This window comes from Cyprinus carpio, chromosome A12 (assembly GCF_018340385.1).
Source record: "Cyprinus carpio isolate SPL01 chromosome A12, ASM1834038v1, whole genome shotgun sequence".
NCBI lineage: Eukaryota > Metazoa > Chordata > Actinopteri > Cypriniformes > Cyprinidae > Cyprinus > Cyprinus carpio.
This window is the reverse complement of record NC_056583.1, coordinates 4,694,039-4,720,295: the sequence shown is the minus strand read 5'-3', so window position 1 is coordinate 4,720,295 and position 26,257 is coordinate 4,694,039. Positions and strand designations below refer to the sequence as shown.

At 36.0% G+C, this 26,257-nt stretch overlaps 1 protein-coding gene across 10 annotated transcripts in view; it reads left to right on the top strand.

Annotated features, from left to right (window-relative positions):
• The window catches only part of pcdh15b (protocadherin-related 15b), a 179,290-nt gene that overhangs the window by 70,444 nt on the left and 82,589 nt on the right, over positions 1-26,257 (top strand). For all 10 annotated transcript variants that reach the window (XM_042767219.1, XM_042767212.1, XM_042767211.1 and 7 more), the window contains 8 exons: positions 1,900-2,008; positions 2,574-2,686; positions 8,422-8,628; positions 13,420-13,554; positions 21,639-21,788; positions 22,820-23,013; positions 24,374-24,506; positions 25,488-25,567. In XM_042767219.1, coding sequence (XP_042623153.1) covers positions 1,900-2,008; positions 2,574-2,686; positions 8,422-8,628; positions 13,420-13,554; positions 21,639-21,788; positions 22,820-23,013; positions 24,374-24,506; positions 25,488-25,567 — 1,121 coding nt within the window. The remainder of the gene's footprint in view (positions 1-1,899; positions 2,009-2,573; positions 2,687-8,421; positions 8,629-13,419; positions 13,555-21,638; positions 21,789-22,819; positions 23,014-24,373; positions 24,507-25,487; positions 25,568-26,257) is intronic.

The following is a 26,257-nucleotide window of genomic DNA, read 5'->3' as shown; positions in this document are numbered from 1 at the left end:
GTAGGTTTCCTCTCATTTAAGAGAGTCATTCTGCTGAAGCCTCCACTCTCCATAGCGCCGCTTGGACAGTAATATTGGTTGGTAGGCTCCTCTTCTTTGGGGAGCCTCGCTAACTGTCTCTAGCGCTGAGTGTAGTCAGGTCTCCTCTCGTTTTAGAGAGTCATCATGCTGAGGCCTCCACTCTTAAGAGCTCCCCTGCCAGGGTTGAGCGTTATGGATTTCCTCTCGCTTTAGAGAGTCATTCTGCTGAATCCTCCGCTCCCCAGAGCTCCGCCTAGACAGTAGAGGGGTGTAGGCTCTTCTACTGAGCCTCACTAACTGCCTTGACGCTGAGTGTGGCTAGGTCTCCTCTAGCTTTAGAGAGTCGTCATGCTGAGGCCTCCACTCTTAAGAGCTTTTCTGAGAGGGTTGAGCGTTAGGCTTCCTCTCGTTTAAGAGAGTCATCCTGCTGAAGCCTTCGCTTTTCAGAGCTCCGCCTAGGCAGTAGAGACCTCACTACTGCCTTTGAGGTTGAGTGTGGCTAGGCTGAGGCTTCCACTCTTAAGAGCTCCCCTACCAGGATTGAGCATGGTAGGTTTCCTCTCATGTAGAGAGTCATTCTGCTGGAGTCTACGCTCTCCTTAGCTCCGCTCGGACTGTAATATTGGTAGGTAGGCTCTTCTTTTGTGAGCCTTGCCAACTGTCTTGAGCGTTGAGTGTTGTCAGGCCGCCTCTCACTCTAGAGAGAGTTGTCATGCTCAGGCCTCCACTCTTAAGAGCTTCTCTAAGAGGGTTGAGCATGGTAGGCTTCCTCTCATTTGAGAGTCATTCTGCTGGAGCCGCCGCTCCCCAGAGCTCTGCTAAAACAGTACTATTGGTATGTGGGCTCCTTTTTCTGTGAGCCTCGCTGACTGTCTTTAGCACTGAGTGTTGTCAGGCTGTTATGCTGAGGCCTCCACTCTTAAGAGTTCCCCTGCAGGGTTGAGCGTCGTAGCTTTCCTCTCATTTTAGAGAGGGAGAGAGAGGCCTCATCTTGCTGAAGCCTCCGCTCCCCAGAGCTCCGCCTAGGCAGTAGTCACTACCTGCCGCTGGCGTGGAGTGTAGCTGGGTCTCCTCTCGCTTTAGAGATTCGTAAATACTGAGACCTCCACTCTTAGAGCTCCAGACTTGGACGGTGAGTTAGTCTATGATGATTGAGCGTGAGCCTGCACGTAAAGCCTAGCGTTTCGCTAGTAGGGATGCTGTTCCTAAAGTCCTGACTTAGGGAAATGGTTACCTAGGCACTTTTCCCTCAGCATGGCGGTGTTGGTATACCGTTCCCATAGCGCCCTCTAGAGGACGCAGCGTGGAGTTCCCTTTCGAAAGGGAACGTCTCAGGTTACGCATGTAACCATGGTTCCCTGAGAATAGAGAACGAGACGCTGCGTCTCTGTGCCATGCTTCGGAATCATGCCGTGTCTCCTCAGACAAAAAAAAGAGGGTGATGCGTTCTACAAGTGCCGTTTTATATCCGCAGTCGCTCATTAGCTTACGTCATAGGCTTCCGCCTGCCAATGTCAAGTTCATTGTCATTTTTTCATTCATGCTTCAGGCACTGGCAACGCTGACAGCGTTCCCATAGCGCCCTCTAGAGGACGCAGCGTCTCGTTCCCTATTCTCAGGGAACCATGGTTACATGCGTTACCTGAGACGTTTTCACTCACATGCATTCAACATTTAAGGAAAATATTTCAGTACTTTTTTACTTGATGTTTATCAGAGTGATTACATTTACAACATTTCTTGTTTTTCAAGTTTTTCAAAATCAACCTGAATACTAAGTGAACCTATTTATAAAGTGTCTCTCTCTCTCTCTCTCTCTCTCTCTCTCTCTCTCTCAGTGTAAATGCCGTAAGAATCTTCTCTGTGTCTCTTTTCCAGAGCCGAATAAATCCTGTCAACGTGACTCCTTCGATTCAAGCTGTGGATCAAGACAGAAACATCCAGCCTCCGTCAGACCGCCCAGGAATCCTGTACTCGATTCTCATCGGTAAGTCTTTGTCAGGCTCTCTGTATTCTATATTGAGTCGCTATTGAGTCCTCACTGTGCAGGAAACAGTGGTATTCCAGGAGAGGCAGAGCGGAGCAGCGGGTCGGAAATACAGCAGAAGTTAAATGCATTTATACCACGAGCAAGGTGCGCCCGCCCACTGTGCTTTGAGATGAAACCTGGAAGCGGAGCAGCAGGCTCAGGGAACCACGCCGCTCGCGACCTGAGCCGAGGAACTAAAGTGCACCGCCGGAATGGTTAGACCTCCAGTCAGGGATATGTCAGAACATATTGTAGGCCACAGCTGTGTGGCTCAATATGACAGCAGCCTCATGCTTTTAACTGTCAACAAAGCACTTGTGTGCCACTGTTTATAGAGGAAGTGCATTAGTGGTTTTATTTTGCCTTTCTGTTCGAAGTATGGCTATGAAAATGAATACGCTACTGTGTATGCCTCAAAATCATGGTGCCCTGTTGTGTTATTATGTTCAGTGCTGAACTTTTGAATACAAGTCCTTTATTTTATGCATCCCTTAATTTCTTCCTCAACCTTCTGTTTTTGTAGGGAAACCTACGTCATATGCAGAATATTTTTCCTTAAATCAGACCACAGCTGAGCTCCAGCTCCTGAAGCCCATCAACAGGGAACAGTACCAGCATTTCAACTTGGTAATCAAGGTAATAATGACAACATCAACAATAAAAATATTATTTACATAATAATACAAAACATATGTGACAAGGGTATGAAAATGTACTGTATACTAGGAATGACTCAGATCCCAAAGGGGAAATTGTGGAATTGAATCATGACTGTAGAAACTGAACGTCAGGGTCTAGAATGTCAGTTTACACAGGTACAGGGTGATGATCCGTAAAGAACACTGTACATGCCATCAGCCGTTTCACCGTAGGAAACATGAAGTGGACATGGACTGGGTGTTCAACCCTTTAGCTCTTCTAGGGATCAAAGAGAACTAGCTGCATACAGCGATACTGCTATGGCTTCATGAGTGTGAATCAATTCAATCCTAATTGACTACATGAATAATCCTGACAATATTTACTCACTTTCTCGTCATTCCAAACCCATATGATTTTCTGCTGTGGAAAACAAAAGGACTGTAAACGTGCTTTGAGAACTGCAACAAACTTCTACATTTTGTAAATTACCTCACCTATTGGTCTGTTCATCACACAGAATTACTTTATGACTTCATGAATGTAGTGCACTTGTCATATGCAGCATTTACTTGATACTTTCATGCTGCTTTGGTGCTTTTATGTCTTTGTTGGAGCGTTCAGCCCCTGGCCACTGCCTGCTTTCAGTGTATGGAAAAGAGAAGCGTGAACATTGTTAAAGTCCTTTGTGTTTCACTGTCAAAATAAAGCATTACAGGTTTGAAACAGAGTGAGGGTGAGTAAATGATGACAGGATTCGTATTTCTGGATGAAGCAATTCAGGTTTTGTCCTTTATATTGCTATTTCTGATACTCTCTCCCTTCTAGCCTTATTTAAAGTGTCTGTGTGTAGCAGGGTTTATTTAGAATGAACAAAATGAGCAGAATACACAGAGGAAACATTTTCCCCCTGACTGCTCAAGCCAAACTAAGTCCATTGTCCAGTTAGTCTCGGTCTTTCACAATGACAGTTATAGAATATATATTTGACTGTTAGACCTTTTCCATTATGTAAAAACAAGCAGCACTTTAATTTGCACGACTAATCCATTAGCAATGAAACCACACACCGTAGAGTGTGCTGAAAACCAGAAAAAGAATATGTAAACCATTCTCTATATGTGAAGCTGACATGAATCACTATTTACCCTATTTATATTGCTGAGTTGATTAATCGATTGATTGATTGATTGATTGATTGATGACAACAACAACAATAATAATAATTATGAAATTAATGATATACTTTTCACTGTATCACAGACTGCCAGATACAGTTTTATTATTATTATGATATTATACAGTGTGCATATGCGTGTGTGTGTGTGTGAGAGAGAGAGAGAGAGTGTGATTTTTGGACAATATGATTTTTGCATTGTGTCTACTTATATTTCATAGTACAAACTGTTCTGAGTGCTTCATTCTACTTTTTAATGTTCCCACAACCAAAAAAAAAAATCAATGTTAGCTGGGTTGGATAGATTCATGAATGTACTGCTGTTATACACAAGATCAAATGAATGATATACTTCACACTGTATCACAGATTGCTAGGTACAGTAGTTTTGCCTCTGCAAATCACTGTAAGATCAGCAACAGAGTAACTCTTTAGTTTTTCCTGAGGGAATTTCAGTAGCACCACACAGATAAAATCAGTCCTATTGTGACAACAGCATGTCAGCCTGCCAGTCAAGATCTCAGTTTCAAAAGAAAAGCAGTGGGGCTGAGCCCCCGTTTGAGTCCCCTCAAAATCCAATCACGTAGCCCGTACGCTACAAGAATCCCAAAATCCGTCTGTTTGGACTTATCTGTCAATGGGATTCTGTAATATATCAGATATAGAGTGGCCCCAAAGTATATGGACACTTAAGCCACACTTAGGAATGTCATTAAATTAAACTCAGAATTTCAGCATCATGCCATTTTAAAAGGGTCATATGATGCGATTTCAAGTTTTCCTTTCTCTTTGGAGTGTTACAAGCTGTTCATGAATAGATAACATCCCTAAAGTTGCAAAGATTAAAGTCTCAAACCCAAAGAGATATTCTTAATAAAAGTTTAGACTCGTCCACGCCCTCCCAAAACGCCTCGTTTAAACAAGCCCCCACGTCTATGTCACGATGTGGGAAGATTTGCATAACACCACCCAAATGTTCACGCAAAGAAAGAAGGCGTAACTTTGATTCTCGAAAATACTAAAATAAAGCAAATAAAGCGAAAATACTTTGTTTGGTCTTCCAAAAGAGGTCACATCTAGAAATCAGTGGTTAAGTTCCAGAACAGTTCAACCCAAATATTCAGATGTGTGCAGCACATTTTATGGAGGACTGTTTCCTGATCCTGGGAGAAGACTACAATGCCGGCTGTTCTGACTCATAGCCTGACTCATGAGTGCTTGTTGTTTATCGTTTCTCCGATCACAAATGCAGACATGGTTTTATGTTAACGCAGCATGATGCAACGCAACGCATAAAAAGACAGTATAAAGGCCCGTTCACACCAAGGACGATAACTATAAAGATAACGATAAAGATATAGTTCTAAAAATCGTTTTCAGTATTAAAGAACAGCAGCGTCCACACCACAACTATAACGATAAAGACAAAGAAAAACGAGGATATCGTTGGAATCACTTTCAAAACGATTTTTCCAGCTGATGAACGATAAAAAATTGACAGCCAATCAGAATCCATCCTGCTGTAACGCGCTCGAGAACTTAAAGCGGCAGACGAGCGTGCGCTTAGAATAAACAGAAGATATCGTTCGCTGGTGTGGACGCTAATATCGTTATCTTTATAGTTATCTTTATAGTTATCGTTCTTGGTGTGAACGGGCCTTAAGTCATTATAATACGTAATTAAATCCCCACTGGATGTAACAAATGGCTCGTTTGTAATGGGTTTTATTGTTTCTGTCTTGTCGTGCCGGTGTTCTGAGCAGGACACGCATCACAGTATGGCAATGGGCATAATGTTTCTGTCACACATTTGAGGCATTCGGCCAATCACAATGCACTGGATAGCTGGCCAATCAGAGCACACCTCGCTTTTCATGAGCTTTGTAAAAAATGAGGCATTTCAGACGGCGGGGCATAGAGGAGAAAAAATAATGTACAGTATGTGGAAAATAATGTGTTTTTTGAACCCTAAACCGCATAAACACATTTCATTACACCAAATACACAAAATAATGTTCTTTTTAGCAACATCATATAACCCTTTTAATGTTTAAAATGCATCAGACTGTCAGTCAACCGTCTGTGGACAGAACCTAGGCATTCACTTGACTGAGACTAGCTTTATTGACAAAAATATAATCTCTTTCTTTAACTTTAATCATCTTTAGATATATACCATATGTATTTACATCACCATGAGCCATATACATTTCACCACAAAAATAATATACATCATTTCATATTTTCATGCATTCCACAAAAATGCCTGTGAGGTTTCAATTTATGCATGAAAGTTAATCTAGCTGATACAATAAACCTTATATTCTGATGAGTTGCCTGTTTATCAAACTGGATGCTGTATATTCATTCATATTTACAGTTCTGTCAAGTCTTGTTGATTTTCATTCTGTCTTCCGTACATTTAAATGTCACTCTGAACCTGCCCTTGACCCTAAATTGAAGCTGTCTAGAAATATGTGCTGTCACTCAGATGGCTAAAGCTGATTTTTCTTGGTTTCTAATGTGAGAGTGTTGATATAGTCACACATTACAGCAGAACTGAGTTTATCTTTAGTCATGCTTGAGTAAGGCAGCCCACAGCTTAAGGACTTTTCTATAGTCTTTTACTCTTTGTATATTTGTCAGTAAACTGCAACAGAACGGATAATGCTTTAGTTTTGCACACCATTATAAATTGATTTTTTCCATCGGCTTTTGGATTATTGCAGAAAATAAGCTCTGTGATGATTGAAGGTTTGTGGCTCTTGCACATTTTGTTCATCATGATAAGCCTACAGTAAATATAATGGTCAGGAGTAAAAAGCTAAACGTAGGATATTAAAGAAACTACACCACGGCATTGCTCTTCTGACAACTCATTCAGTCTTTATTTAAAATAAATCTTCCCTGAAAGTTTGAGTTTGCAAAAGCATGATTATAAACATGGCTGTGAGACTAATGAGTAGATGAGATTTCCAGTATGATGGTGTTCAGTATGAGTGACTGATTTTTAAAACGTGTGTTGTGTCTCCCATCAGATGATAACTCCTGTAATTGTTCTTGCTCTTGTATCTATCCATCAAATTAAAAATATATTCCCCTGTTGAACGTGTGGCAAGGGGACAGCAAACCAAAAAATCTTTATGCACTGTGTTCTCAAATAAATAATGGACATACACCAGAAGATTAGATAGATTGGCTACATCAGTAGACTCATTGACTTCCGGTGAGAAGAATTAATTGTTTTTTATTCTGCTTATTAGCTGATGTCGGTATATATTGAATTAATGCGACGAGCCACATTAATGTCGGAGAGAGGGATTTTGTCCAGCATATTTGCAGTTTTCTCTTCGAGCATACAGTTAACCATATCTTTAGCAACAGGTAAGCACAGATTTTCTCCAATTGTGTGGGGCATACCTTTTTTAGCTAATGCGTAACTCACCAGATATGAAGCTCTCTGTGCATTTTTGGAAGCCCCTAAGCCTGAATGGGAGTGGAAAATTTTTTTCTTCTTCTGCAGTTCCTCCAATTTTCCTTGCAGGCATGTCTTGTAAGTGGCTGTGTCTTGATTGTAAGTGCCGGACCATATACGAGGGCTTGAGACTGCTATTAGCTAAAACTTCACCACAGACTACACATTGCGGGTTTGGATTTTCTGCATCGCTAATCCATTAGTGCCAGTTTTTAACCAGGTGTCAATTTGATTAATATAATAGAACAAATTAATTAATGAATTATCACTTAGTGCCTAATGTGAAAGGGCAGGGCTATTGTGACACAGACGTGTAACCGCAAAATGAAATCATGAGTAATTTATATGTTGTAATGTGAATTTGTTTTTTTCTTAATAAAAATTTGACATGAAGTTTACCTAAGATAGACCATTTTCCGCAATTACAGACATTCTCTTGCACACCCCAGTTTGGGAGCCACTGGCTTAATGTATAACTTAAGAACGACGTAGTGTTAAGAATTGTGTTTTACATGACCTTTGAGGAATTTTAACCAAAGTATGTTACAGACATTTTATGAAGACCCTAAATAATCATACTAACTTGAGGAAAATGGACATGTTATGTCCACTTTTAAAAGTGTGGAATTTTAACAGTACAAACATTGTAAGGTCTACATGGAGGCCTTAAACCAAAATCACTTCATGACATTTTAATCCAAAGACCTGTTCAGGATTTTCAGAGGTTACATTTTTATTCAAGTTTCATATAGCTGAAAGTCTTATAAATGCATGCCGCTGGTGAGGTAGGAATTTGAGCAATAGTTACTCCACTAAATATTCAGGCGCTCCGAGCACTTGGGTGCATGCCAGACTCTGAGAGAATTAAGTTTGGGAATGACCTGAATTAATCAGCCATGGTCTTTATTTAATTTAGAGGGGCAAGTCTGTAGATAGTGTTAAGCCCTCGTATGCCCATAGAGGCTTATCGCATTGCCCTTATTATATGTGCAGCATACGGTAATCCAAAAAAGCTGTGTTTCACACCAGTATTCCATCTTTGAGTCAGAATCTCTTAATTTATGGCATTCTTTTCTCTAGGCAGAGCAGGATAACGGACACCCTCTTCCGGCGTTCGCTAATCTCCACATTGAGGTGCTTGATGAGAACAATCAGGCGCCGTACTTCCAGGTGGCCACTTATCATGGATTCATCTCGGAGGCTGCTCCGCTGGGCACAACTATCTCGAGCAGTGCCAATCTCTCCACCCCCCTCACCATTATCGCCCTGGATAATGACATTGAGGAGGTGAGGAGTCTCTCTTTCTGTGCTTGTGCTCAGACGGCAATCACATTCACGTGTCCTGAGGGATGTGTGTATGTGTGTGTATAGAAATGTTCCTATGAAATTAACCAAAGCTACTGGTCTATGGAGCATTTAGAAAAGCAAATTAAAATTGAAAAGAGCGTCAGAGATACAGTCTTGGAGGCTCGCACTTAGAGACTTATTGGGTAGGTGCTTACACTGCGCTAATGTTCTCTGGAGTGTTCACTCTTTGCAATTATCTCTGCTTTATAGATGGCAAAGTACTTAGAGCATAGCATAGTCTGCTATGACAGTCGTCTTTTACTTTAAAGGGACAGTGCAGCCAACAATTTTAATTCTATCATTTATTCACCCTCAATTCATTCTAAATAAGTGGAACACAAAAGAAGATATTTTGAAGAATGTTCATGCTGCTTTTTTCCATGCTACGTCTTTTATAAACTTTTATACTGGTATTATGTATGCTACTTGTCAAAAGTTTAGAATAATTAGGATTTTTTTAAATGGTTTTGGAAGAAGTCTCTTTTGCTCACCAAGGCTGCATTTATTTGATCAAAATACAGTAAAAACTGTATTATTATAAATATTATATAACTGTTCTTTTGCAATATATTTTAAAATATAATTTATTCCTGTGATGGAAAGCTGAATTTTCAGCTTAATTATTTCATTCTTCAGTGTCACACGATCCTTCACAAACCAGTAATTATTACTGGTGCTAGAATGGTTCTTATTATTTACAAAATTGAAAACTGTTCTTAATGCTTATTTTATTTCTTGGAAAACTACTTTTGTTTGAAATAAATATCTTTTGTGATATTATGCATTTAAAATAATAGCATTATTTACTGTCATTTTTGATCAATTTAATGTGTACTTGCTGAATAAAAGTATTATTATTATTGTTATGATTATTATTTATTTTTTTATTATAATGATCAATGGTCAGTGTATCAATGGTAGTGTATCACAAAAACAGCAAAACTGCTTTCAACTTCAGCAAAGGTAGTAGAGTAGTTTTTCTTGAGCAGCAAATTAATACTTTCTGAAGGATCATGTAACGAAGTAAAAGCTGCTGAAAACTCAGCTATGCCAAAAAAAAAAAAAAAACTGAACATTTTGTAAAATTTCTTCTTTTATGTTTCATGAAAGAAATAGTCGTACAGGTTTGAAATGACATAATGTTGAGTTAACAACATCAGAAATTTTTATTTACGGGTGAACTGTCTCTTTAATCCCATCAGTCTTCTCTAAGAAAAACACTTTAATGTCAAGCATATGTTTTGTCTCCCATGTAAAGCTGAATCTCGGTGATGTGCCTGTAGGTATTAATGAAATTAGTGAGAGATGTGTGAAGTGAAAAGCCCTTGTTTGCCTTCTCTTTCATTCTCAATTTTTGCTGTGCTGTGTTTTTGTATCATTCAATTTGCTTAATGCTTTGCATGATTATTTCCTTGCGTCTTGTTTATTGATTTTCATTTACATTTTGGGCAGACTGGCAATTGATCCAATGTATCTAATTAATAATTTGGTAAATTTGGAGGACTGCGTTCAGCTGAAAAAAAAAACAAAAAAAAAAAAACCTGGAGCATAATGAAAAATTGTTAGTGGAGTTTGTTTAATCTGAAGTGTGAAGAAATCTAATTGTACTTGCAAAAATGTTAATATTTGTATATTTATATTCATTTAATATTTTATATATTTATACTTATTTAGCATTGGCCACATAGTCCTGCCTCAAACTTTTGCACTGTTAATGAAGTGGTTCAAACAAACAGAGCAATGTTTTGATAGCATCAAAACCATACATTTTTTACTGCAAAATTATATATAAAGTGATGGTTTTTTTTTTCACCATTTATGACAAGATAACTTAAAGTTATCAAATTAACAGATATTAACTGAAGCAATTTTTTTTCTGTTTTTCTTAATTAAATATATTTGCTACGTATTATTTGTTTAAAAAAGGGAAATGCATTGAAAACGTATGCACTATATTGTGCAATTAATACTCAGGCACAAATATAAAAAACCCAATTCCAAAAAAGTTGGCACACTGTACAAATTGTGAGTAAAAAAAGGAATGGAATAATTTACAAATCTCATAAACTTCTATTTTTTTTCACAATAGAATATAGATAACATATCAGATGTTGAAAGTGAGACATTTTGAAATATCATGCCAAATATTGGCTCATTTTGGATTTCATGAGAGCTACACATTCCAAAAAAGTTGGGACAGGTAGCAATAAGAGGCCGAAAAAGTTAAATGTACAAATAAGGAACAGCTGGAGGACCAATTTGCAACTTATTAGGTCAATTGGCAACATGATTGGGTATAAAAAGAGCCTCTCGGTGTCTCTCAGAAGTCAAGATGGGCAGAGGATCACCAATTCCCCCAATGCTGCGGCGAAAAATAGTGGAGCAATATCAGAAAGGAGTTTCTCAGAGAAAAGTTGCAAAGAGTTTGAAGTTATCATCATCTACAGTGCATAATATCATCCAAAGATTAAGAGAATCTGGAACTATCTCTGTGCGTAAGGGTCAAGGCCGGAAAACCATACTGGATGCCCGTGATCTTCGGGCCCTTAGACGGCACTGCATCACATACAGGAATGCTACTGTAATGGAAATCACAAAATGGGCTCAGGAATACTTCCAGAAAACATTGTCGGTGAACACAATCCACCGTGCCATTCGCCGTTGTCGGCTAAAACTCTATAGGTCAAAAAAGAAGCCATATCTAAACATGATCCAGAAGCACAGGCATTTTCTCTGGGCCAAAGCTCATTTAAAATGGACTGTGGCAAAGTGGAAAAAACTGTTCTGTGGTCAGACGAATCAAAATTTGAAGTTCTTTTTGGAAAACTGGGACGCCATGTCATCCGGACTAAAGAGGACAAGGACAACCCAAGTTGTTATCAGCGCTCAGTTCAGAAGCCTGCATCTCTGATGGTATGGGGTTGCATGAGTGTGTGTGGCATGAGTAGCTTACACATCTGGAAAGGCACCATCAATGCTGAAAGGTATATCCAAGTTCTAGAACAACATATGCTCCCATCCAGACGTCGTCTCTTTCAGGGAAGACCTTGCATTTTCCAAAATGACAATGCCAGACCACATACTGCATCAGTTACAACATCATGGCTGCGTAGAAGAAGGATCCGGGTACTGAAATGGCCAGCCTGCAGTCCAGATCTTTCACCCATATAAAACATTTGGCGCATCATAAAGAGGAAGATGCGACAAAGACCCAAGACAGTTGAGCAACTAGAAGCCTGTATTAGACAAGAATGGGACAACATCCCTATTCCTAAACTTGAGCAACTTGTCTCCTCAGTCCCCAGACGTTTGCAGACTGTTATAAAAAGAAGAGGGGATGCCACACAGTGGTAAACATGGCCTTGACCCAAATTTTTTGAGATGTGTTGATGCCATGAAATTTAAAATCAACTTTTTTTTTTCCTTACAATTATACATTTTCTCAGTTTAAACATTTGATATGTCATCTATGTTGTATTCTGAATAAAATATTGAAATTTGAAACTTCCACATCATTGCATTCTGTTTTTATTCACAATTTGTACAGTGTCCCAACTTTTTTAGAATCGGGTTTGTATGTGCTGCATACATTTCAAGAGGTCAACACCAGTGTGTGCACTTGTGGAATGCACAGTGTGGCGTGAAAAATGTATGTACTGCAATGGCGTAATGGCTGATTTAATAGTCTCCATAGGTTGTAGCACTGGAGGAATTAGAGCAGATATGAACGGCAAACAGCTCCTATAGATAATGGTGGGAATGAGAGCACCACATGAAATACCAGCATTCATATAGATGGAAAAGCCATTTCTAATGCGATTACACAATCTGGATTGTTTTCAATCAGAATTGACAGTGAATTTTTTTTTTTTTTTCAATCAAAAAAAGGTTTCTTATAATGTTACAAATGATTTCTATTTCAAATAAAATATGTTATTTAGAACCTTCTATTAATCAAATAATCCTGAAAAAAATGTTTTCACAAAAATAATATGCAGCAAAAAATATTTTTAACATTGATAATAATAAGAACAATTATACATTTTTGGGCACTTTGTTTTTTCTTCATTTTTTTTTTTTGGTAATGTGACACTGAAGACTGGAGTAATGATGCTGAAAATTCAGCTTTGTCATAACAAGATTAAATTACATTTCAAATATATTCAAATAGAAAACAGTTATTTTACATTCTAATATTATTTCACAATATTAATGTTTTATTGTATTTTTGATCATGATAAATGTAACTTTGGTGAGCATAAGCGACGTCTTTGAAAAACATTAGAAAAACCTTCTTATTCCAAACTTTCGGTAGTGTACATGATTACATTATGTTTTACCTCAGTGCCAATACAACACTTTAACGCCTCAAATGCTTTATTTTTGCACATTTCTTAAGCATGAAAGTCTTGGAATGCTGTTGCTCTTGTATAATCTCTTTAGATATTTATGGTCCTTATTTATTTATTTTATTATTTCACATATCAATGTCTTAAATTTCACAAGTTGATGCTTCTGAAATTTATTTTAGAAGGTTTTGAGTTGTTTATGTCTCTCTTTACTGGAGTTCTCCCTTATACAGTGTGTTTCTCTAATGCACTGGGTTTTATGAGGTTTTTTTTTTTTTTTTTCGTGCTTAGCAATTTGTATAGTCATATTCCCAGCATGCTCTATCTTCTGATGTCTCTGCCTTCTGACACGGGAACTTAAGGTGATTTATTTCCACTGCAGACGAAAGATCCCATGGTGCACATCTCTCTGGACAACTACAACAGCATCTTTGCAGTGACGCCCAGTGGGATCGCACGCTACCTGACACTACTGAGGCCCGTGGACCATGAAGAACAGCCGAGTTATGCCTTCACGGTAAGGGCTCCGTGCCACCTTTCCTTGACAAGCCTGCTTAGCTCTGTCTCTGTCACTGCGGCTTGCAGCTTTCATGTCAAGGACTTTGTCTAAACTTGCTTCACCACACACTACTTGATTTTTCGCTCCGGGGTTATTTTTAAAACTGCACACTCCACTAAAGGAATTCTGATCAAGTGCAAGCCTTGCGGTCGTATAGATTCTCTAAGACAAGTGGCTCTTCTTAAGTACGTGATGTGGGACAATGACAAGATATATTTTTTAAGAAATCTTGTTGGCCATGTACCAAGTTCTTAGAAATGAAGACTTTGCATTCATGTTGTTTTCATGAGGTTTTGAAAATTTATTCCAATTCAGACCATTTATTATAAACAAAAGTTGGAATTTTATGAAATCATCAAGTAAAAAGCCTTGAATTACACCATGAATATGTGTGGAGGAACACATCGTGATCATCATTTCAAATATATTTTTATTTTTATTTTTTTTCTCTGACATTTTAAAAGGTTTATTGATCTTGTCACACAGTCATGAAGGTCTTCAGTCATTTCTGTGATGTTGTGTAGACAGAAGTGTATTTTTTTTTTCTCAAAAATGTATAATATTTTAACAAAACTGCTTGACATTTTTATCTAAGAAATGATGGCACTCTTTATAATAAAGTTTATTAGTTAACATTAATTAATTAATAAAAAAAAAATAAATAAAAATGAACAAAAAATATTAAAAAATATACATTAATCTTTGTTAACATTAATAAAAGTACAACTCTTCATATTTGGTTCATTTTAGCTCAGGTGCATTCATTAATATTAACATATACAATTTTGGATTTTAATAATATATTACTAAATATTGCAATTTATATAATCTTGGATTAATAAATGCTGTACAAGTATTTTTCATTGTTAGTTTATGTTAACTAATGTTAATAAAAATGAACCTCATTGTAAAGTGTTACTGAAATAATTACAACATTTTAAGTCAAACTACTTGATACAGTTTTATTTCCAAGAATTTCATCCATTTAAATCAATTTAAAGAGACTTTCTTTGTTAATTCTGATGTCTGATGTCAGTATCTGGCATTTTGCACTTTATCTCCACTCAGAAACAGAAAATTAATTTTTAATGTATTTATATATACTCAATATATAGTGTGTTTTAATAATTAATTGATCAACTCAAAATTCCTTGACATTTTTCATATAACTTGATTTGATGTATGTACAGTATGCATGTATGTTTGTATGTATGTATGTATTTTTATTTTTGGTTATTTAGCAATCTTTTTTTACCATCAAAATAAATAAATAAATAATATGTTTTGAGCAGGTACCTGTCTCCCATTATCGTGTTAAAATGCATAATGTTACCAAAGTTCGGCAACGCTGACATTCGACATAATGATTGCTAGATATTGCTAGATCTTAACAAAAACATATTATATACTGCAGCTTTCAGTAGTGTTGGTACTTGTAGTTAGTTACAATGCTGAATATCATAACGCTGCATCAGGTCACATGGACAATGCAGAGCACTGCAGTCATGCTATCAGTAATTCTCTCCGGGTCCTGCTATACAATTCACACAAAAGCACCATATTTCCCTGCCTATCATACTGCACAACAGAGATATGAAGATCTCCATTTGGTGCCATGTAGGTGATTGCTGTTTTCCCCACATTTTTACTTGGTGGTGAATGGATTTGAATTAACACTGACTGAGCACGTCCAGGGTTATTTTAGTCTCTGACATATATTACAGTGATACAGTGGAGTGCATTATAGTGCTGTCAGCCTGTTAATGAGAGAGAACAATGGTATTTTTAGGACCAGGGAAATTATGGCAGTATGGGTCATACTATTATGACCTACACAAAGAATACACAAGTGCATCTCCCTGGTTAATGGAAACACTTTTGCTGGAATTGTGTGTTGGCGCACTTACACGCTTGACATTTTTAGCACCATTTTCTACAAAGCCAGAATATATAATGTATTGTAAAAGGATTGTCTAAGCTATTATTATTATTATTATTATTATTATTATTATTATTATTATTATTTTAGTTCAGTAGCTGAGTTTAGTGGAGGGTAGTGAAGTAGCTGACTAACCCGACATTTTATAAATATAAGGCATTATGATAATATATATCCTAATTAAACTATAGTATAATCTGTTAAATTAATTATACCTTATAATAATAAGCTTTAAAAATATTCCTGGTTATACCTTTAAAGTGTCTACTGCATTATATCACTAATAGTGCATATTTATTAAATGTTATTGCTAGAAATTATAACAAAACCACAGAATATCAATCAATTTTTTTTAAAATGAAAAATCAAATCTGATCAAAAATAACAGTAAAAACGTTTATTTTTTTTTTATTTTTTTTGATGTTACTATCGATTTTTTTTTTTGAGTAAATTATACTCTTCTTAACTTTCCATCCTGAAAAAAATGCAGTAATATTTCACACTTTTACTGTTTCTACTGTATTTTTTATCTCAAACCATAAGAGACCTCTTTCAAAAACATAAAAAAATAGTTTTTAATTTCTATCTATCTATCTGTCTGTCTGTCTATATACAGGGCCGTCCTTTTTATATATATATATATATATATATATATATATATATATATATATATATATATATAAAATTTCATTGTTTCTCTGCTAGCTGTTTTACCTGCTTTCCTGACAGTAGCAGTTGCTAACCTTCCTTCTCAGCTGCATATACACATGACATAACTTTTGTAATGGTGTCTTTCAGTAATGCAGTTCACTTACTTACTCTTATTGGAGGCGCAAGTCCTTGAATTTGTTTTTAAGCAGAAGGGACCGACATGAAGGACTCCACCTGGAGCTAACTGAGATGTCTGAGCTGTCTAGTTTGACGTGCCAAACTCAAGTGATGTCATGACTCTAGGTTTGATTTCCCTCTTAAATTTGAGTAAGACTGTCTCTGTAGCAACAACAATTTTTGTGGCAACAGTTTCCAATTTCACCATTATTTGTTGAAGTACAGTACACTCTAAACGCTTAACTCACCATTTGTTGATGTCAAACCTTTTAAATTATCTATTTTCAGCCAAAACATTGTCAGACTTGATGCAAAATGATGCCTTAGTGTTATATTTGATCCATCCTGATGTTTTTTTTTTTGGTTGTTTTTATTATTGCAGGAGCTTCTTTATTAGAATGACACTGTGAAGAGGAGGCAGGAAATCGTGAGAGAGAGAGAGAGAGTAGTGGCATTGGATAATTGAATTCCCCATGCCAGATGCAAACTTGCGTCTCCCACATGAGTGCCACAACTCCAACATGTCGAGTGCACAGGCTCTATCTGACAGATATCACTGAAATAGGTTTACTGAGGAATCACGGAAATGAGCAATCAACAGTGAGGAGAGTGGCCCTTAGTTCAATCAAATAAATTGTATTATTTAGTTTAATCTCTATGAAGAGCCATCTTCAAAGGTCTGTCAACACTGGCATGCCTGATTCCCAGGTGAACAGAGTCCTTGTTTAAGGCCCTGATAAACTTGCAGCAAAGTTCAATTTCAGTCTCCGCTTAGGGGTAAAAAGAAGTTTGAAATATTTTTGCAGCAGTATAGTGTTTGCCAACATTGTTACTTTCAATTAGAATTACTTCTTCAGTTTCTACTATAAATGTGTTCATGGGTTAACATATGATCTCAGTGGACTCAACAGAAGAAATGAACCAGAAAAGATTTCCATGTCAAGGTGGGCGGAGCCCCATAGCTACAACTACTAACTGCGTAAACTCCACAGACCAGTGATTCTTTATGGAAATTTCAGTTTGGCAAGCTGTTTCAAACTTTCTAAATGAACTCCAAACGTACATCGTTTTGTCCTGATTTTCTTAAAAGTGATGTCACACCAGTTCTTCGATTTCGCTTGAAGTATATGAGGATCTTTAGATTTCACCAAACTAAATAATTTCAGCCCAGTTTAGATCAGGTTCAGCGGGTTCATAATGCTCATTCTCTATCAACTCAGGATTTGATCCAGACGATTAACTCTAGAGCATGTGCATCTGAAAGTGTGACATCTGTGAACAGCCAATCACACAAAACATGGAGTGCATCAGTTTGAAGAAAATTGCCATGATCTTGAGTTTAAATGCGTTTACAAGGCAGGAAAAAACACAGCTGCTGCCAAAGTTTGAGACGGCAGCTGAAAGAAAATATCTGACTTTATTAATGCAAGTGAATTAACTGAATTTATTAAATTATTAAGGTTTACAGGTTCACAAAGAGCCTAAAAGAAAACATGTTAGCTTAGCAATTTTAAAAGCTTTATATATTCTAAAGCATACATTTAAAGTAATTTAAATTACAAGTTTATTTATATATATATATATAAGAATAAGTCACTCCTCTGAGTGACTTTTTTCATCAGATGTCACTTTGCTCAAAGCTTTTTTTTAATTAAAATAAATAAATAAATAAATAAATAAAAAAGGTTAGCCATGTAGTGCAAGTCACCATGCCAGTGCACATCGCTAAAAACCAATCCATCTTCTTGAACCCCCCAAAAAACTGAATCTCCTAAAGTTTACTACAAATTCACCTGGACAGCCAGTGAAACCAGCTTCCTGAAATAGGCCAACGTAGTTTATTGTTGCTCTGTCTCCTTCATTTGTTTTTCAGCTGTGAAACAATGGCCTTGTGGACAAACAAATGAATACAGAGTATGTGCTGTTAAAAAACTGCAAAGGGAATGCATTGTATGCATACCCCAGCGTACACATAAAGACCGACGTATTCTTTGGGCTTATCACTAGACATTTCTCACCATGCTTTCATGCTGAAAAGACCTTTGTGCCCGATTCTATAGGAGTGTGTAATTACGGTACGAGAACACTAAATTGTGGCAGAGGGTGTGAATGAATGCTGATTCTCAGTCAGACGTGTGTCGCTGTCAGCTCATGGGAAATGGCCTGCAGGACTTAACATTCACTGCACTGTGTCTCATGCCTGCTGAGCACCGATTCATTCAGAAACTGAAACCAGCTGGTCCCGTCTAAGGGAACAGAGGAGTTCAGGTCCCGCCGGTGATGTCACTGTGCAGTGTTAGGCTAGCATGTCACAAACAAATGGCTGCTTTGGGATGCCATTATCTGTTTTGCGACAAGATGAACTGTGTTTGCCGGAGCAATGGAATATCAAGTATCTCATTTGTCCTGTCTTTGTAGCCGATAAACATTGTTTCCATTCGTTTAAATGAGTCTGTTGGGCCACGTTGTAATACCCATGACATGGTTAATTTGGAGGAAATTGTTCTCTGAAATAACACAGAGGAAAGTATTGCGCGTGCAGCTGATTTTTGGAGATAGTACATCCTTGAGCAGCGTTTCAAGGCTAACCACTATGAAAATGTACTGTGGTGACCATTGTTTCTGCCAAAAAAAGTGCACTATTTGGTATCAGTAAAATGTGCAAAAACTTGTTAGCATACTACGGTGATGTTGTTAGGTGGTTACCAGCGTGTTCATGCTGGTTAATTACGTCCATAATAGGCCTGAGTTTTTTTTTTTTTCCACTTCAAAGTATGCTTCATTTCATAGCAAACTAGAAGGTCAGTTATCAAAAGAAAGTTTCGGATTAGAAAGTCTGCTTTCATACTAGAAAGTTTCATTCTTGTCCAGTATCTGCACTATTTCTCTCCCGAGGTTATGTGCGATTTAAAAAAAGACGTGTTTAGATGTATAAGGAAAAAAGTTTTATCATATCGGCATTTTTGGAGCCTGAAACCGCTGTTTTTTTAAACTAATTAATTTGGATTAATCTGAAAACGGCGCCCTTATGTTTTTGTGTGTACAGCCAATCCGTATATTTTGTGAAACGATGATGTCATCACCCCATGTCTCGACCCTAGTAACAGCAACAACAACAACAAGACTATATGCTTGTGCTCAAGTTGCAGAAGCTACTGAGCCTATTAGCTTTACTAAAGAAAAAGAAAAAATTACTTGCAAAAGCAAATATGTTTGTGTACAGCGTGCAAGGTTTTTTCGACTGAAAACAGCCTGAGACAGTGTTGCCACCTTGTGCACAAGCTAATTACTGAAAATAATAATAATAATAATAATAATAATTAATTCTGGGAACAAACAAAAAGGTAATCCGGCTGATTTTGGGCCGATTTTCCCCCCACACTATCATTGCAATTTCTTCCTGCATATCGTCCGCCATGCTTATTCTGAAGTCTCGCAAGATTTTCTGTGTTCACAATCGAGATTTTGGTTGAAAATCTGTTCGTGTGTGGTGTGCTGTCTTTGTCACATCATGGCACACCACACACTATAGGAGCAAAACGGTTAAATCTAGGATTTTTTATCCTCATGTTTGTGGTCTATCACATTTTGAAAATCTTATAAGATGTAAAATATCTTTTGGTGTGTACCCAGCATAAGGCACATATGTGAGATTCACAATGTTTGATGATGTGGTGCCCACAAACAGTATATGTGTATTGCGCTCATGATGAAATTCCCACAGTTTTCATACCTTGGTTTACGTATAAAACCCAAACTATACTTTAGGCTTTACTGACTGAAGTACTAGCAATAGTAGTTAGTGATGCTAAACTTAGCAAAGGCCATAAATGAAGCAGTGGTCGAAAGTGGTTAACAGACATATTGCCAATAATTGCCATTTTTAATAAATGGCATCAGCTGATAATTTTCTGTTTGGCTGATAAGTATTGTTATTGTGATTTTAATTTTGAAAGTGCTGAGAACCAAACACGAGCACACATTCTCCATCTTCATTAGTTTACTGTCTTTGATTAACTGTTCTAATAATTGAATAGAAAATGCTATATAACTTTATTCATATACTGTCAGCATTCAGCAAATATGCATTTTAAGCAAGTCTTATATAAATATATATAATAAACATTTCATGCCACAAATCTCGCACACTTCTGCTAATCCTGCCATTTGCCGTTATGTCATATTTGCTCTGTACTGTGTGTAAAATTAACATTACCTGGTCTTTTCAAAATTATGATTACCAGTCCAAACCTTACTGTTGTGTACTGGTTACAGTATTTACTTTTATTATTATTATTATTATTATTATTATTATTATTATTATTATTATTATTATTATTGTTATTGTTGTTGTTGTTTGTGCAAAAAAAAAAGAAAAGAAAAAATACTATAATCGAATTACAGAATCCTATTTGGAGTATATATATATTATATATATATATATATATATATATATATATATATATATTATATATATATATATATATATATATATATATTTATATATATTATATATATATATATTTTTTTTTTTATATATTTATTTTACAGATTTTATTTTTTATCAAGTTCAAATTTTTGTTTCAAAATTGATTCGTTTCTAAACTATTTTTTATATATATATTTTAGCATATATTATGTAACATGAATTTAAATTTGATTGCAGATATGAATGTGTTTAGTATATTTAAATAAAATTGTGTGATTATATAGTCCAGTATCACCTTTATATTTTCATTGTCATAAAACAAATCCATATCCGACCATCCGTTATTAACATGTTTTCATTTGTGTTGTCTTTTATTCATGATTTTTGACTTGACTACCTCCTTCTGTGCTCGACCTTCAGCTCTTTCATTCCATGTGGAGGTTGACAGAAACACTTCGCCCTTCCCACAGTGCTGTCCACAACCTCTCTGTGATTTCCCATTAGTCTAGTTGACAGCTAGTGAGGCAGTTGGGAGTACCGCCAATGCACTGTACACTCTACGCAAGATTATTCATTTGAATAATTTAGCCTTCACAATAAGCAAAGGGAACATGTGTGAGGCTATCTGCATTTTATATCACAGTGTCTATTTGCCGCTGTGTAGTTAGCAGCAATTTTCACATTTTGCTTTTAGCTTTTCTTTTTTAAAATGGCTGATTTACAGTGATTTATCTGTGCACAATATGCAATTATGAAATTAAGAGGCAAATGTGGTTCCTCCCAGTGCGTTGAATGTGTTTCTCTCTGTCTCTGTCTAATATTAACAGTTTCGTTACTTCTTTGTAGATGACCGCCTCAGATGGAGTTCAGGAGAGCTTTCCAGTCACTGTCAATATCACTGTGATTGACGCCAATGACAACACGCCTGCCTTCCCCAACGTCTCCTATAGTGTGAATGTTTATACAGACATGCAGCCTGGAGACACAGTCTTACAGGTAATCAATAAGATACTTTTCCACTGCAATAAAATCACTTCTTTAACACCATTTTGTTTGATTTTCCAAGAAAGACATCTAAGCATGCTTTAAGAAAAATCATGAATTTACTTACTTAGCCTTATTATTGTATGATAATATATTTTGATTTGTGCTTTATATACTTTATACAGTAGAAAATACAGTCAGAAATAAGCTATGTATATATTCTCTAAAAATATGTATTTTATACAATTTTGCTTCTCAAATGCATTGACCTTGTTTTAGAAATGTTTAGATTTCTTTCCTGGAAAACATGGCAAAATCATATTTGCAGAGCTTTTCACCCTTAATCCACTCATTTGAATTAATGGTTGTAGTTCCACATTTATGAGGGGCTTATTGCTGCAATAATTGCTCAGATCTCTGTTTAATCTTTGTCTAAATGGGAATGTTCTTTAGAAATGTGTGCATAAATGATTTCTTTGCAGTCAGAACATGAGCAGGGCGTAGATTTGCTCTGACATGCTGAAAGATTGACCCCAGAAGTCAAAATTAAAAAGTACAAGTTGTATCATCTAAAAGGTTAACTGCTCTATTATATGCTGCTAGTTGTCACTTTATAAAGGCTCTGAAATAAATCCTTATCTCCCTGTCTGTAGAACCAGTGAGTCAGAAAAATCAGTGCAACATATTATTAGCAGGTAATTCCAAAAAAATAAAAAATGTGTCTGGGTCACCTTTTACATTTCATAAAAAATTATAATAATTATAATAATAATAATAAAAATATAATTATATTTTAGAGTTATAAAAATAGAATTATATATAGATAATAAATTATATTATATTAATAATATAGAAATTATATTTATTGATCAAAATAAGTACTTTTTGCAAAAAGATTAAGCATATATATACCGGACCCGGACATGTACTTGGCAGGTTTCGTGATTCAGCCTGGTCCAGAGAGGAAGCTTGGACAGTGATGAACGTGAATAAGCACCTTTGCATGTCCCCTCTGAAGTAACAGCTCCAATTAATTTTTTTAGCTGACAGCAGTGGACGCTGATGAGGGTCCCAACGGGTTGGTGAGCTACAAAATCTTGGCGGGGGATCAGGGACACTTCACCATCAATGACTACACAGGAGTGATCACCGTGCTGCCCAGTGTCAACCTGACCGTGGGCCGCTCCTACGCCCTCACTGTTAGGGCCTCTGACAACGGTCCTGCGTCCCAGAGAAGGTAAATCAACTGAAAGCCCAATGCCGGTTGAAAAAGAGTGTGTCTCTTACTCTCTAACAGAAGACTTAACCTAGCATACCCAGTTTGAGATCAATACAATGCCACATGGAGACAGATTTTGCTTCGGAAATATCCCCAAGAACACTCTGCCGATATTGGCCCCTGCTCTTGTCCATCTGACACTTGGAAGAGCGGAAATTAAGGGCTTTTCACTCTAATTGCTGCTATCTCCCCTCCTGTCCAATTCATACCAGCCGCTGCCCTCTGTAATCCTTGCTGACTGCTGAATCAATACAGATGAATGAAGCAGAAATAGAATGAGGGCAAGCAAAGTTCAGGAAATTCATTGTTTCACTTTGCAAGTTTAAAAGCATCTAATATTCACAACAAATCAACCTAAATTCGAAGTTCTTCTCCACTACTTGGTTGAAATCCACTTTATTGAGGTAGAGGGGTTTATGTTGAAAGCTATTATATGTGTTGGACAGATGGCAGCTGAGCTGGTGAGCACAGGGTAGTTATTTCCATCTCTTATTTTTCTGTTTTAAAGTTTTATGAGAGTGCTGGCATCAAATTCATCATATTGGAACATTTCCAATGTGAAAATACTCCCCCATCTAATTTGCTTCAACCACGCTTATGAGTGCCTTGATACAATATCTCATAAAACCATGACAGTACCAGATTTGTTTTTCACTAAACATCCAAAAAAAAAAAAAAAAAAAAACCTAAGCAATTTGACTGCCATTATTAGCTAGACTTACAGAAAAGTGTTCAAATAAATAAATAAATAAAATAAAATAAAAATGTGAATAATATTTTTTTAAATGTACAAATTAATTATATATAGGTAATAAATTATATAATATATAATTAATATATTATATATAATTAATAAATAAATAATATATAAATATATATTATATATTTATTGATCAATAACATTTTCTATATTATTAATTTATTATTAATTATATACTCATTATATAAGAATATAATTTATTATGTATATATATTTAATTTGAATATTTCCAAATATTATTTACATATTTATTTATTTTATTTATTTATTTTGTATTTTTTGAACACTTTTCTGTTCAAATCCTTAATATATATATTGATTAATATAATTAATTAATATAATATATTAATATATATATACACTTGATTTTGGAAAGCCATAGCATTTTAGGAAATTGAAAAATGTTGCATAGTTTGCATTGTTGATTGTTTTGTGGCTGGGGTGGCATAGTTAGTAGCTGGAGGGGATGCATTAGCTATCATGTCGTTCCCCTGAGTGAGATACTTAATACGTTTGTCAAATAAAGGAATATAAATCATGTTCATTTTGTTTCTTCAGAAGTTCCATCACTACGGTGTATATTGAAGTGCTGCCCCCCAACAATCAGAGTCCTCCCCGTTTCCCTCAGCTTATATACAGCCTGGAGGTCAGTGAGGCCATGAGGACTGGAGCCACACTGCTCAATATACAGGTGACTTACCCATCAGCTCCATGACCCGTGGAGCTATTCTCATCAGCGTGTTATTGTTTAAATAAAAATGTGAGAGTATCATTAATATTAACATTATAAATATAAATATATGAATGATCTGTCAAAAGTTCAGAATTTTAATAAAAAATACAGTAAAAACAGTAATACTGTGAAAAATATTTACAATTTAAAATAAATATTTAGTATTTGAACATATTTAAAAATTATCCCTGTGATGGTAAAGATGAATTATCAGCAGCCATTACTCTGAATTTTCATGTGCCATCGTCCTTTAGAAATCATTCTAATAATTGGTGATTTGGTGCTCACTTATTTTTAATTATCACTGGTGCTCAATTAAACATAATGGTTCTTATTCTTGTTAATGCTGAAAACAAGTTCCAAAAATGTTGTTAAGAATTCTTTGATAAATAGAAAGTTCAAAAGAACACTTACTTAAAATAGAATCTTTTGTAACATTATAATTGTCCTTACTGTAACTTTTCATCAATTTAATGCATTCTTGCTGAATAGTAAAAAAAAGTATTCTTTTCAATCAATCAATCAATCATATTATATATTTATCATGTGACACTGAAGACTGGAGTAATGATGCTGGAAACTCAGCTTTGTGCAACACATGAATATACAATACAATATATAAAATACCATAAAACAGAAAACAGTTCTTTAAAATAATAAAATATTACCGTTTTTACAACTAAAGACAGCCTTTGTGAGCATAAGGATGACTTTTAAAAACATTTGTAAAAAATCTTAATTATTTAGCATGCAAAACTTTTGACCTGTACATTTATCAAAATATATTCATATAACTTTTCACCAAAAAAAAAAAAAATGTATGTAATGTAATATGTAATGTATGTCTGTATGTGTTTCCTGATCACAAAGTTGGGATGCTGTGTCTTTCTCATCATAAGTGAATTAGTGTTACCCAAAAACGCTTTTTGTCATTTGCAGGCAACCGACCGTGAAAGAGATCCCATTACATATACCATCCTAAGAGGAGATCCAAACAACGTCTTTGAAGTCTCCCAAACGTAAGCTCGCTTTAAAAGGCCGGAAAACAGCAGCTCTTCAAAACCCATCGTTTCTGGGGTTTGAATAAGCAGAAATTATATTGTAATTGTGACCCTCACACAATGTTTTGCACTCAGAGAAACAAAAGCTTTTTCTCTGTGAAATATTTATGTTTAGGTTAGCCCCGTCCTGACATGAACTGGATGCAGATTACATTATGACGCAAACATGATGCATAATTAATACATTCTGATGAAATTATTAATTCCCCCATTTCAAATAGCATCTTAAGACATTTCAGCTTTTGCTTCGGGTGAAGGACTGATAGTACTTCAGTGTTTTCAGAGCAAAACCTAGGATGCATTTTATTTTATTTAGCACTCCATAAATCAAGTAAACAACATTAGATGGCCGATATCTCTCACTCTTTTTCTTTTGTAAAGCATGTTATTCTCCGTAGTGTGCAGGGTACCAAAGGGCATTTCAGTCATAGCCTGGAGCAAAGCTTCTGATCCTGTTCTCCAGTTATTTAAGCAGGATATCACAACCAGGACACTTCTAATGAACCGATGCTGTTCTTTCAGTATGCAGCAAGTGAAGAACAGAACAAATATAGCTATATTTCTTGAACTACCTGAGCTTATCTCTCACAGTTACAGTTACCGTTTCTTTCTTTCCTCTCCTCCTTCCCACAATGCCTTCTGCTCCCC